This window comes from Lytechinus variegatus, chromosome 1 (genome assembly GCF_018143015.1).
Source record: "Lytechinus variegatus isolate NC3 chromosome 1, Lvar_3.0, whole genome shotgun sequence".
Classification (NCBI taxonomy): domain Eukaryota; kingdom Metazoa; phylum Echinodermata; class Echinoidea; order Temnopleuroida; family Toxopneustidae; genus Lytechinus; species Lytechinus variegatus.
The window spans coordinates 68,293,589-68,307,972 of record NC_054740.1 but is presented as its reverse complement, the minus strand read 5'-3'; the positions used below and the strand labels follow the sequence as shown (position 1 = coordinate 68,307,972).

General features: G+C 36.0%; 2 protein-coding genes across 2 annotated transcripts; both read left to right on the top strand.

Moving 5' to 3' along the window:
* The first annotated feature begins 385 nt into the window (after positions 1-385).
* LOC121420906 (chitin-binding lectin 1-like) lies at positions 386-2,623 on the top strand. The gene is made up of 3 exons (XM_041615487.1): positions 386-649; positions 1,162-1,233; positions 2,273-2,623. Exons 1-3 carry the CDS (start codon positions 499-501, stop codon positions 2,332-2,334), a joined length of 285 nt encoding a protein of 94 aa, XP_041471421.1. The 5' UTR covers positions 386-498; the 3' UTR covers positions 2,335-2,623.
* A 221-nt stretch (positions 2,624-2,844) lies between these two features.
* LOC121420890 lies at positions 2,845-14,291 on the top strand. Its single transcript, XM_041615486.1, has 14 exons — positions 2,845-2,986; positions 4,854-4,963; positions 5,560-5,798; positions 6,183-6,290; positions 6,748-7,201; positions 7,678-7,774; positions 8,618-8,761; positions 9,273-9,472; positions 9,911-10,007; positions 10,586-10,713; positions 11,120-11,212; positions 11,717-11,802; positions 12,434-12,620; positions 13,110-14,291. The coding sequence occupies exons 2-14, from the start codon at positions 4,952-4,954 to the stop codon at positions 13,239-13,241; spliced, it is 1,977 nt and encodes a 658-aa protein (XP_041471420.1). The 5' UTR covers positions 2,845-2,986; positions 4,854-4,951; the 3' UTR covers positions 13,242-14,291.
* Positions 14,292-14,384: the final 93 nt, after the last annotated feature.

Below are 14,384 nucleotides of genomic sequence, written 5' to 3'. Positions count from 1 at the left end.
ATGTGCCTACTGCTAATGATGTTTATGTTGCTTCAGCTGCTACAACACTGCAACGACATCAACGACCACTACTACTACTCTTACTACTACTACTACTACTACTACTACTACTACTACTACTACTACTACTACTACTACTACTATACTACTACTACTACTACTACTACTACTACTACTACTACTACTACTACTGCTACTACTACTACTACTGCTACTACTACTACTACTATACTACTACTACTACTACTTCTTCTACTACTACTACTTCTACCATATACTACTGCTACGACTACGACTGCATGATGCTACTACTACTACTACTACTACTACTAATACTAGTACTACTACTACTTCTACTACTATACTACTACTACTACTACTACTACTACTACTACTACTACTACTACTACTACTTTTGCCGCTGCTGTTGCTTCTGCTGAAGACCTCTGATAATGCCACTACTTCTACTTTAATTCTAATAATACGTAATTGAATATTATGACAGCCTCAGGTAATCGAGCACCGCCTCCCCCACGCAAACCCAGCCCACCCCCTCCAAAGGAACCAACACCACCTCCTCCCAAAGACCCGACCCCGGTACCACCCCCCAGAGACCCTACGCCGCCTCCTCCACCGAAGCCGAAGAAAGGTATACCGCTTGTTTATTTCATATCTCAATTCAATTAATGTCGAATATTTTTATGCTTTATCATGAATTATATTATATTATATTAGTTGTCATTCTTTAATTTACATTCCACTACAGGTAAATATCTATTAATTTATCATTAGGTCTTAATTTTCAATTGTTTGTTGACAGTTGTTCTGTTCGTTTGTTTTATTTTTTCTTTAAGGTTTAAATTCCCCTTTCAACCGTTAGAATTAACAGGGGCTGTGGAACGATGTGAAAGTGGGGGGGGGGGGTGGGATGGTCATGCAAATTTCAATGAAATCGTAGTTTTTTAAAGCCCCTACCCCCAGTTTCGAGGCCCCCGATAAATTTGAAAAACCTAAAGGTGGTGGGTCAGTTACATGATATCAAACATCACCTAGTTCATCATTTCCCGATGAATAACTACTTTCACCGTGAGGTTAAAGAATTCACAAATAATTGCTTCAGTTACGAGTATTTCATGATTGAAACCTCACACACGCTTTCAGAAACGAAACCTCCACCCGAGAGAAAGAAACCACAAAAACAGAAAAAGAAAACTAAAAACAAGAAACAGGATGGTAAGTAATGTGTAAAGTTATCTATCAGGTTTGAAAACTAACGTACATCAATGTAACCATGGTAACGGTTTGTCATTAATTTCACTTTCCTAATATTGAAACTTAACGGTGGAAGTGCAATAATTCTTTATTAAAATCTTTTTGTGAAACATTACAAGATAATGACTATATACGATTAATATATTATATTATTGATTGTGTTTCTATTGTTCACTTTACAAAATGATTAAATCAGAAATAGAGAAAACATCCAAAACGCTACACTTTCATTTTTGTTTAAATGGTTCAATAATGCAGAAATGATATTTTTACTCATCATCAGGATCATACGAATGATTATTAACACAATTTATACCATAAATCTCATAACTTTAACATTACGTTTGCAGGTAACATTATTTTGGATTTTCTCTGAGGTTTTTCGAAAGCTTGTGTATTTTTTTTCTTAGTAGCTTAGGTAATAATCCAGAATGTTCTGAAATGTCTGTCGAATAATACGTTAGTCGTAATGTGACATTCTAAATGTTAATCTATGGTCAAGTTTGTGTAGTGTGTGTTATGCATGTCATTTTAAGATTACTTAATAAAACTAATTTAGAAATAGTATACTAACGCGTGTTTATCCCTCAGTACGGTAAATAATTACATTAAAAATTGATTCACTTTCGTTTTAAAAATATAATAAGTTGATTATTATTTTCAAATCTTTTGTAAGAGTATAGTTTGGGGCAATTACCTGTTCTGCAGTACGGATTCTACCCATTTCTAGTTTAACATGATAATGCACAAGCATTAAAACCCCGAAAGCAGTGTTGTTGCTGGGCGATTTGTTTTTTAAAAATACTTGTAGACGAATCCATAACCTATTTAGCAGTTGTGCTAAGATTCCTCTGACATATTTATCCCCACTTTGATTTGTAAAGGGAGGGTGTCTATGAGGGAAGGGGGGGGGGCTGGAGTCTTGGGTGATCAAGCTATTATCCCCAATATCCCCCTATATTCAACATCAACCCAACAACCTTCTCTTCTTTCTTTCCAGCCAAATCATCCAAGGAATATGTCAAGATACCCATTATTCCATATAAATCACCAGGTAATTAAAGTTTAAGTAAATTGAAATAAAAGATCAATAAGGAATATAATGTGTTTTAAGACCTCTTGTTCTGTATCTATCATATAAAGTTTTATCGTTTTTATTAGAATATATTAATACATGCAGTAGTTTTGGAAGTGATTAGTTTACTTAGTTGGTGCAAATACTGTTTGCTTTAGTATGTTATAGATAACAATTATAGAGTTGTCTACTATTTAGTATTTGTGATTACTTGATTGAAAGCGATAACTAGAGTATAATAACAATATATTAACTGTAGTATGAAATCGTGTTTCATAGATTTGTTCTTTATACGGTGATAAGAAATGCATTTCGCATCGTATCGAGCTTAAAATTATTTCTAAAGATATGTTTTTGTTACTTTTAATGGCCTTTTATACAACAATTTTTTTTATAAAAGAAATTCATCATTCTAAAAAAAATATCGTTTGATTTGTTTGTCTCTGAATCAAGTCACCTCGTACAATACTCCTAAACATTATGATTATATTTGATTTATAGAAAAAGATCTGACACCTCCACCGAAACAAGAGCTCCCTCCGTCTCCTCCCGATCCACCCGAAGAACCTGTAAAGGAAGTTATTCCCGCCCCTGAACCGGAACCAAGGAAACCCGTCTCACTTCCAACCAAGGAAAAAGGTACGTCCTAAAATTGCCATTCACACAGCCGGTGCCGACTTCACACTGATCAAAGCTATTACGTTATATCCAATGGCTTATCATCAGTCGGTTTGGAGTCGGTTTCGTTGGTGTGACGGAAGCGTTACCATGGTCCCATAGGCCCACTCCTTCTACTTTCCTCTGACACACATTCTAATTAAAGCAGAATTTGCACGGAGTTTTATTTCCCTATTAACTAAGATTTGTATATTTGAGTTGCAAATAAACTTGGATTGTTATTCGATCACCTGGCATAACGATAAAATACATGTATACTTACCGACATTGTGGTAAATCCCCCTTTCATTTTATCGAATTCAAGAAGGGGGAGATAAAGAAATAAAGTCGGAATGGGACACAGTTAAAAAAAAATTCTAAATAGATTACAAATCCGATTATTCTAAGCTCGATCGAAACGAGCTCGTCCACCATAAAATCAGAAGTTGCCATGGCTACCGAAAAAGCATCCCTCTTTGTGTTAAATGGCACGGCAGAGCGAGCACGCAGTAACGCTTGATTGATTAAACCCACGACGGACTAATTCAATGATAATAATTGGATCGATTGAAAGAAAGTCCAAAGACAAAAGGGCGATGCCCGTCCCGCTAATTTCCAATTCATCTGCCTCTTGTTGAACTTATAACATAGTTATTTCCCATTAATTAATACCATACTATAAAAACGTCTAGTCCATAGCGACTTCAACGTTTAACATTGAAGTGTGCCTGTGAATATACAGTACAAATCCCTCCAGAATACAAGTATATGGTTGTATGGATTCCCGTTGTGGGCTTGTGGCATGGGGATTAAATCAGAGCTTTTCTGCAAATCTTATCCAGCTGCTTAGAAGTCCAATAAGTGTAATAAACTACCGATTTGGAAGCTCCTTTGTATTATGCGAGAGATGGAATCACGTCTGAATCGTATTGCGTGTCAGTATCTATGAAAAAAGCGGTGTTATCACGGAACATTATCATGATTTTTCTATTCTTGATCAAGTCACTGATTCATAAATTTCTGTTGATTATTCGTGAATTAAACGTAATCGACATGATAGTACATTGGTGATGTTATCTACCTTGATTTTGCCTTCGCACTTAAAAGGCCAACTGCATGCCATTTCCATCTTATAGCCACTGTGATTTGTAATGGCGATTATTAGCAGCCTAGAATGTTTAAAAGAAATCTAGGAGTCAACTGTTCGATGGATAAGAAGTGGTAACCGAAATCCTCACAAAAAGACGACAAGCGTAGGCCTTCTTGGTGTAAGGCTTTGAACTTTGGTATTAAACTAAACTCACTTCGGACACTTTGGCATATCAAAGGACTTCAAAGAACAACTTTGTGGTGATTCTTAACGCGACTGTCTTCGGCATTGTGTCTCTGATTTTTATCTCCTTCTTTGGTCCTGATGCAAATTATGGCTGTTTGGGAAATGGTTCAGCTAAAATGAAGAGAGGAGGAAGAGGAATAAGGCTGCGCATCATCACGAAGGACAATTTGGTATTGATATGCCTATCATCAATCCACCTGTAATCGTTAAAGTGTACACAACAAAAACTGTGGTGTTAACCGGTGTACAAAGAGGACCACACCAGTTATTTTACACCGGTGTTAAATTGGTGGTGTTAGTTTTACACCTATAGGTGTTATTACAACACCTTTTGTTGTTACATTTACACTCTTTGGTGTTATGTTTAATCTCTAGGGTGTAATTTTAACACCTCAGGGTGTGGTCCTCTATTAACACCAATTGGTGTCAGTTTTAACACCGCAGTTTTCACAGTGTAATATGTTTTTCATCGTGTTTGTTTTCTATTTTCTTAATATTTTTTTAATTGTGCAGAGTCTAAGCCCAAGGTTAATCCTCCGAAGAAGAACCGAAGAGCGAAGCTTCCTAAGCGGGTGAGGAAAGAAGTCAAACCCCTTGGTGTGGCAGCGCCTATGCCAGTCAGGGTGAGTAAACATAATGCTTCACTTCAATAACAATATTATATTATATTATTCCACTCAAAATATTATATGTAATAAGAAATACTCGAAACCCTATTAGGTGATGATTTAAAGACGAATCATTTATTCATGACTAAGTTCGTAAACACATGTTTTGCTTCCTGCTGGATCTGCAAATCATTTTGTCAATAATTTTGATATATTACTTATAATATTATAGCGCATAATAATCATATTCTCTCTGCGGTTACACATAAAACGTAGTTACATAAGACACTGAACGAATTATTTCATCACGTTACATTCTACTCACCACTTGAATTGACATTGCACTTTATTACAATATGAATTATAATGAATAAAATAAGCATTTTCTGTGAAATCCCTACTTTCTAAATATGGAATTAATCAATCTTTAGAAGGTCGTCTGTTCGTAAAATGGCCCTATTAATTCGAATCAGTCGTTTGTTGGTTGACTTAAACTGTAAAAATATCATAACGTGTAATTGATACAAGTTTGAAAAATAAATCAGATGCAGGATTACTCAGTTTACTAGATATTAGTAGACTTAGTTACTCAAATTGTTTTATCCAACTAGCCACCGCCATCGGATCCTTGGGAAATGCCTGACACTGGGCCACGAGTTGCGGACATTGCTGTGCCTGCGTTCCCGGTACCTGCCCCCGTAGAACCACAACTCCCACCTCTTCCCGAGATCACTGTACCTCAACCAGCCCCGAAGCCAGTCGAGGAACCCGTTCCTGAGCCCCGGAAACGACCTATGCCCCTGCCCCAGAAGCCCGAGCCAATCATGTGGAGGAGACGGCCGGAATACAAGTAATGATCAATTCTTTCTCGCACTTTGGAAATTATTTGATCCCACTCAAACTCCTTTTATGTCATGCCTGTATTCCATTCCCCATCATATCATGGTATCATGCAGGCTCGCTACTAAACTATTCAACTCAAGTAGTTTTAAATCTTATTGCCATTGAATACATAGCCATCCTGTTTATCCGTAGGAATTATTTATCATTGAATAATTCAATGTTTTGAAAATAGATTTAATATCTGTAATACCATATTGATGAACCATTAAAAAATGGCATATAGCCCATCATAGAGAGACAAAGAATTCAGGAAGGTATAGGATCGAGACTAAGATGGTATTTAAAATCTCCTACTTATGTGATCCCTCCACCCCCTCTCTCTCTCTCTCAGACCTAAGAAGAAAAAATGGAGGAAGGTTGAAGCTGGTAACCCCCCTAGCAGCCCGGACCCAGCCTTGAGGGATCCACTCGACTATCTTGCCAAGTACTGCATTGTCCAGTAAGTTCATTGTACACCAATCTTATTTGTCTTGTCTTCAATTTAATACCTGACCTAGCACCAAAACGAAACCAATAAAAGTGCATTGTCTCTTAAGAAGACAGAACGTATTGGCACATAAATGTTACAGGAAGAACATAATTCTATAAGAAGACTTAACAAACAAAGGTTTGTTAGGCTTTGGTCTTAGTAGTAAATATTTTTATAACTTTATGTCTTACTATTATACCACTCTAAAAAAATGTTCTTCTGGACAGAGATACCAACAACAAAAATGTATTATTTTACCATTTCTATACCCACATTCTTTTATAAATTCTACATCAATGACTCTATATCTGAATGGTGTATGGGCCATTACTTCAAGACTTTTATAAATGAGACAACGTAATCATGGTTACAGGTCTATGGAAAACCACAAACTTCATTTTCGTATGATATTTTTTCATCCTTTCAGCAAAGAACGTGTGCCACATTACCAGCGTGTCTTCAACACCCAACTCCGGAGTACGGGGATCAACGTTGAAGATCGTACGTTAAGGCAATGGATGAACACGGCGTCTTCGGACAGGGCAGCGGGTGACCACGACATTGACGACCAGTCGGAGACGGGGTCGATGACCACGGAGCAGTCATCTGGATACGGAAGTGCAATAGTGAGGCCAGGCGAGGTCAATCTCGGGTTCAAGAGTGACTTGGAAGAGTTTAGTGCTACCTTTAAGACCACACCCATGGAGGTCAATGAAGACGACTATGTTAGTCCGATGAAACTGGACGATGTCGAGGATGGAGGCGTTAAAGGCGATGTCAAAGATGACGATGTTGACAGTGGTAGAGCTGATAGTGCCTCAAGCGACGACCCGCAGAGGATGTTGAAAGCAAAGATTGCATCCTATGGAATCAATGACAAGGTATGTTCATTTTATTAAAGATTTTTTTTCCCATCAATATTGATAATAAATCACATTTCTAATACAGACATATATCCATTCTAACCATCGATCGAATGCTCTAAGAAATTCAACATGATAAACAGTAAAGAAGAATAAAAATTACATCACAAAGAAATTCATATGAAACAGTTATCTGTAAGAAAAGGGAATATTATGAGACATGAGATAAGAATACAAAAGTATATTCAAATACTATATTCACATCTACAATCGGTGTAGTAAGAAACCAGAAAAGAAAGTCAATAAATTTTTTACTCTCGTTCAACCCTAAATAGTGTCATATGAAATGTAAATGTCAATAATCTATTCACTGATTATTACCTTTGGCCATTGATTGCCATTTCTAATTTCAATGCCCTCTGTTCAGTCTTATTGAACACTGACAATAATTTATACTCAATACTGGATAACCATTCTCCGTTTCCCCCTTTTAGTTTGACGTCGAAGAAAAACTGGATAGGAGCCGCTTTATGCTTGAGAGACAAGAACAGAAGGTGGCCACTTTGAAGGAGAAAGTTTCGTACTTAGAAAGTAAGTTGACCAGCTAAGATGGAAAATATCCCCAAATGGTGATATATGTGACGTATATATACACCATGCAAGAAATCTAAATCATATCTATATCTGCCCCCAGATGAATAAATTGAAGGCCTTGATAGACTCACCAACAAATCTCACCAAAATGTATTTGTTTGTCATTTGATGAACTTGGTGCCTAGCAATCTTCACTTATACTTCGAATTTCATTTCCTATATATGTACTTAATGTTGTTGTGTCATATAGCTTATAAGTGCATATAGATATACTTTGCTATGTGTCATGGATTACGAAAGAACTGAATATCATTACTATCATTTCCATTAACAGCTTACACTGTAAGTGTAAAAGTGCTAATCTGGTCTCAATGATTTTATAGTGGGATTTACATCCTTACGTTGAGTGAACGTTGAGTGAACAGTGTAAAATTTTAGACGTTTTAACCCAAGGAGGAGCTATAATGCACTCTAAAAAAGATGTAAATCCCACTCCAAAACGACTGATCCCTTGTCTCACTTTGGGAAGAGTGTAATTAGGGACCAGAATAGCTCTTTTGCAGAAATGCCTTATATCAATTGTATTGTAATTTGTAATCATTCTCGCTCTTATTTTAACGATTCTATTACAGCTTTTCATAATAAGTCAGTCGAATAGTTTACTTTTGATATCGTACAGCTTTTCAGAATCAGTCAGTCGAAAGTAGGAATCGTGTATACATCGTTTTATATATGTATATATATATATATATATATATACCGCATGTTTCTGTGTCTCTATTGCCTTATTACGTTGGTATTGGTAATCAATCTTGCCCTCATTTACCGATAATTTTACAGCTTCTCGGAACAAGGCGATCGCGGATATTGCAAGAAACGAGTTCCTCGAGATCTTCCGCTTTGACTGGGACCCAGATGCTGCAGCAGCAGCAGAGGCGAAGAAGAAGAAGGATAAAAAGTCAAAGAAGAAAAAGAAAGACAAAGGTGTGAAACATTACAGATCTACATGTATATTTGAAGTTGATTTTAGAGATAATTATCTTCCTTCCTCAATCGACAGGAACACTGTATGTCTCTTTTCAGTTCGAATGCATTTTATGCTTATTCAATTCCTTTCTGAATGTTAAGACATCTCTAAATGAAAAGAAAATGTGTATTTGCCTCTCGAATATAATTTTTGTTGTAATGAAGGAAAATGTATTCCGCATCATCTTACTTGCTGAAATGATATGCAATTAAACAAATTGTTTCTCTGAATGTCTTTCTGTGAGGGTATGCATACTTCTGGGCAACAGTATTGATTTTTACTATGTGAGCAATGACCCATGGATAAATACGTTAACTCTCTTCATTTTCTTCCATTTTATAAAAACAAAACTTATTTGGATTCAATTAGTGAATTCATTGTCTTTTAAGATTGTACGATATGTCTGTTTGTATGGCCTAAAAGTAATGATAAATTATCCATAATGAAATGTTTCTTTTTTTCCAACAGCATCAAAGACATCAGGACCAAAAAGTGTGGTAATTGATCAAGCAGATACAACGTCAGCTTCACCACCACTGTCATCTTCATCGTCAACCAAACCAATAGAAACAGAAACAACGAAAATTGGCAGTTTGGGATTCCCTATCCTGAAAAATGGGACCGACGAGTGGGTCTTGAGCAGAATGACCGAAAAACAGGTTGCCATGGTAAGGGAAAATTAATATTCACTTTTGAACAAGAACTTAAAGAATGAAAATATGGAGGAGAGGAAAAGATTGAAAAGGAGGAGGAGGAGAAGATGAAGTAGAAGAAGGAAGAGGAGGAGGAGGAGAAGAAGAAGAAGAAGAGGACGAGAAGAAGAAGGACGAGAATAAAAAGAAAATCAAAAAGAAGAAAATAAATGAGAAGGGGGAGGAGAAGTCGAAAAAGTTGAATAATAAAGAAGAGGAGATGGAGAAAGAAAACGAGGAAAGATGAAGATGAGAAATGGGTAAAAGAAAACAGGAGATTTAGACAAAACATAAGTTGAAATTCAGACGATGACGATAGCAACACTATAAAGAGCAATAAACAAGGAGCTTAAGATTTTGTTCAAAGCAAGCTTTAGATATTATCTGATAAAATGATGATTTTGTTTTTATCAGGCCGAGACTGATGCTGAGGTTTGCAGACTCACCGTTAGTAAACAAATCACGGAGGAGAGACTGGAAGCAGCGAATAAACAAATCAAAGAACTAGAAGGTAAGATACTATTAGCCAATTCGAAAAAAAAAATCATTTCAAGTCAAATGTTCAAGATAATAAATGTGATTTTCATTTTCAATATGGTTTAATCCCAGCTTTAACATTTCCCTCCATTTCTGGAGATGAATCTTGTGTGTACGTGGGTGTTTATAAGATTTATAAGATAATGTTTGAAATGGTTAATCACCACATAGTCCATTAAAACACGTTACCAAACTTCTCCAAGAAGTAGCGGGGAGATCTGGGAACAGACATCAATTATATTCATTATGTTCTGCATAAACCTTGTATGTTAAAACTCACATTAGCTGGTGCCCCTAGAGGATCACTCGTTGAGGTGTTAAAATTACACCCTAGAGTTTGAACATAACACGAAAGAGTCTTGAAGTAACAGCTGAAGGTGTTGTAATAACACCCATGGGATGTTAAACTAACGCTGTTAATATAACACCGGAGCTAAATTAATGATGTGGTCCTCTATCTACACATTTTAACACTTCAATTTTTACTGTGTAGAAACATAGTGTGCAGTACATGATTTTTCAACTTAACAAAAAATAATTATTGCTTTGCAGGTGAAAAGAAGATGTTGGAAAATCTTGAAACGAGGATGAAAGAGAATGAATCATCCGATCGGATGGCATCCAAACCAGAGTTTAGAAGGAAACAGAGCACTCTCTTTAATATGATGAACCAAGAACAGGTAAGACGGAAACAATACATTCTATTCCGACGATACATGTGGGCGATAGACGCAAAAATTCAGAATAATTTAGGTGCAGTATATTCGGACAGGCAAATTAAATGAATTTTGAGCACAACAGGTAGCTAACCAGGTAGATATTTTGTTATTATTGAATTATATCATGTCAGTCATGCCTAGCTCAAAGGCTCGTTAATGGTGTAAATTTTCATAATCATGCATTTTTTTATTTCGTACTATAACCCCGTAGTAGGGAATGATAAAGGATAGTACTCGAAGCATGAATGCCCTTGTCTTGGAGGACTCCTAAGTTATCCTCATTATTGCATTCATTATCACTAATTTAGAAAGAAATCAATTAATGTGAGATAACCACTATCCTTTTTAATACCATTGTTTTACACAGCCGTTCGAAATCGAGACGGCCAATGTGGAAAGTCTGTTGCAGAGAGTCAATAGTCATTTGATATCGGAAAAGGAATGCCAATATGTGTACCACGTAAGTACTATATTATAATCTTAGTTCGGTTGCAGTTTTTTACACAGTTGTGATATTTTAAAAGCGAACGAGAGTGGATGAAAGCTAGGAATATTATTCACTCACACATTATTTCCTTCCTCGGGTTATGATGATGGATAGAGAACAAAGAATGAGAACAGACATATCAATCTGATTTAATTTTTTTTAAATCGCACAATCCAGGTCTAAATTATTTAGGTTCGAGCACTGAACGATAATCTGGCAAAGTAAAACTATTATAAAATTACACACAATGGGGAAAATGACGACTATAAGCTTAAAAGGTCAACAACATGGAGACCGAAGTACGACTTTGCTTTGAATTTTTATTTGAATTTGAATGTATGGAGATGATTTTATGAAGGACACTATGTAGACGCATTAATTAGCAACACCTATTCTTTTATTGAGAATTAGGAAGCAAGACATGTGCAATTTGTTCATGGACCAATAATCTTGAATTTATCAAACTTTAAATTTCAGGTTCTTGATTTACCTCAGCGTCATCGAATCGATTTTAAGCTCTTTACAATCGTTGCAGCTTTGTCCGAGAAAATATCAAGGCTAGAGTAAGTACATTCTGGTATTCATTTTTTTTTCTTCTTTTATTTTGCATTTTCTGCCCTGTCCCTAACCAGTATTATTAAATAAAATATTGAAATGAAGGCTCTGCCTTAATTTTGTAGATAGAATCAATCGAAACTCATAAACAAATGGGTACCGGTAGGAAGTAATTCCTTAAAAGGATGCGTGCGCTATGAACGCCTAGCTTAGCCTGGTAATATAGGAACGCCTTGAGCACCTAACAAGGTGGATATGTGCGCATTATAAATACACTATATTATTCATTATTATTATTATTTCCTTGTTACATTCATGCCACTTTATGACAAATAGAAAAGATCTCTATACCAAATACAAAATATATTTTCATCTTAGTGCATTCTCTCATCGAATATTTCGGAAACAGACGTACTTTGTTTATATTTAGCAAAGATGTTTACATTGCATTCTGCACTCCACATTCTATATGTCAATATAGCCATACGTAAACATAACAGACACACTTTAGAAACGCCCCAAAAACCGTTTGAACGCCCATCAAGGATTTGTAACTCTGTACATATACGATGTTACAGGCGTATTCTTAACTTTCCCTTCCATAACCATGCCATATCTTCTCTATCTTTACACCCCTAGCCCCTTTATCAAGAAGCTGATCAACAAGATCAACTTTGAGGCTCTAAATGTGAAGATGGATCGAGCGAAGGAGTTGTTCTATCTCCTGGAAGATGAAGAGGAGCATGGTTTTCCTGGTGAGGTTCCCGTCAAGAACCTTCAGGTTGAGCTGGAGGCAGGTGGCCTCCGGAAAGAGCATGTTGATTTGGTGAGTTTGAAAAAAAATCTTACTTTAACATGTATAAGCGCACTGTATAAAACATAAGATCATGAACAAGGTTAGGTGACACTATAAACATATATCAGCACACGAAGCATTGTTCCAATAACTGCGAAAGTTTCCCCTTTTCATAACAAATGTGCCCTACAGGAAATTATTCATGAAATTGCTATCGGTATGTAATGTTATGTCTCTTCGGTGTGTTTTTGATAACATGAATCTTTATTTTTATTTTATTCCTTCTTATTCATTTATTAAGTTTATGTACCCACATCACATTGTGTTCGCCCTCTAACAAAATTCGAGAAGTTACTAGTATGACGATAATCTACATCAACAACCTCAAAGTCGAAATGACTGTCATCGACTTCTGTTCGTACTTTTAATACTCCCGTGTTATCTCTTGAAAGAATGGGTTTTAATCCAAATATCTCCATATTGCCTGACCTTATATTTTTCTATAACGTTATAATTCAGGTGATGACAAAGTTCACTCGAGAAGGGAAAGCAACGGTGGACTTTCTGGACTTCTTGACCTATATCCCTCTCTTCATCGACCTACATGAAAACATTGTCTCAGATCCTCTCTACGCTACCAAGGACCTGTGACGAGGGTACCTACAGCGAGTCATTCACATCAATTAGACGTGCGATGGACTGGTCAGGGGAGTGTTTTATCAACATTTTTGTCCGACAAGTTGTCAGATCTGACAACTTTCCTCGATGTATATTGGCTAAGAATCGGTGTTACTATGGTAACTGTAAGATAAAGTGGGACTTGTCGGATAAAACTTCAGACAGCCCCTTTCACCAGTCACGAAGGGCTTCCCAGAGGAATGCAAGATGACGAGGATGCACATCAAGTCGCTCGAAAACCAAAGCCGAAGGTTGCAGGAGTTGGATGGGATTGTATCCCACTGCTGCCACAACAATTCCTTGAAGAACAAGGAAACTAATAACAACAGAGAAGAAACTTTTAATCACTAAGAGGGACTTCCTTTCTAGCGCTACTAGTGAATCTCCAAGAATTACAACAAAAATATTCAGTCTATTTAGAGTCCATTAATTGATTTGAAATTCAACTCTGTACAGATTTCCATTCCCAAGACAAAGTGTGTTCGTCTAAATATGAAACAATAAAGTCTGTTAAATGTATGTGCTATCATTGTCATAATTGTACATAATAGTATGATACATATTTTTATTTAGGCATTTTGTAAATTGCTGAACAATATGAGCGAAATAAATTGCATTATCAAGTATTTTAACATTTATTTTTGGGGGATTTCACAATCAATCTTCGATACTTCTTTCTTTTGTTGTAAGAGCTACTGGCATGACTAAGATGTTTTTATTATGCCGTCCAACAAATTTAACATTAAAGTTATTTAACAAATAATGCAGTATTATTCTTCACTAATACGAATCCAGCATTAGTAGTATTGATAAAATTTTATTGTGTTCTGTCTAGTGCTAGTGTCTACTTTAAATGATATTTAAATAAGTGTGTGCATTAAATGCCTTGTAGCAAACATACTCTTTGCTATTTTCTATGTTAAATTTGAATTCGATTACTAATAGCATACTCACATTGTACTCAATCTATGACAATCAAGTAGTGTTTGTAGCTTTGGTTTAGTACACTAGGTTTCCTGTAAAAAACATGTACATACACAAGAAGTATCTAGAGAATGTGGATTATTACTTCTGGTTTCTATTTTTTTTTCTCATATTTTGTGTTTGCTATTCATA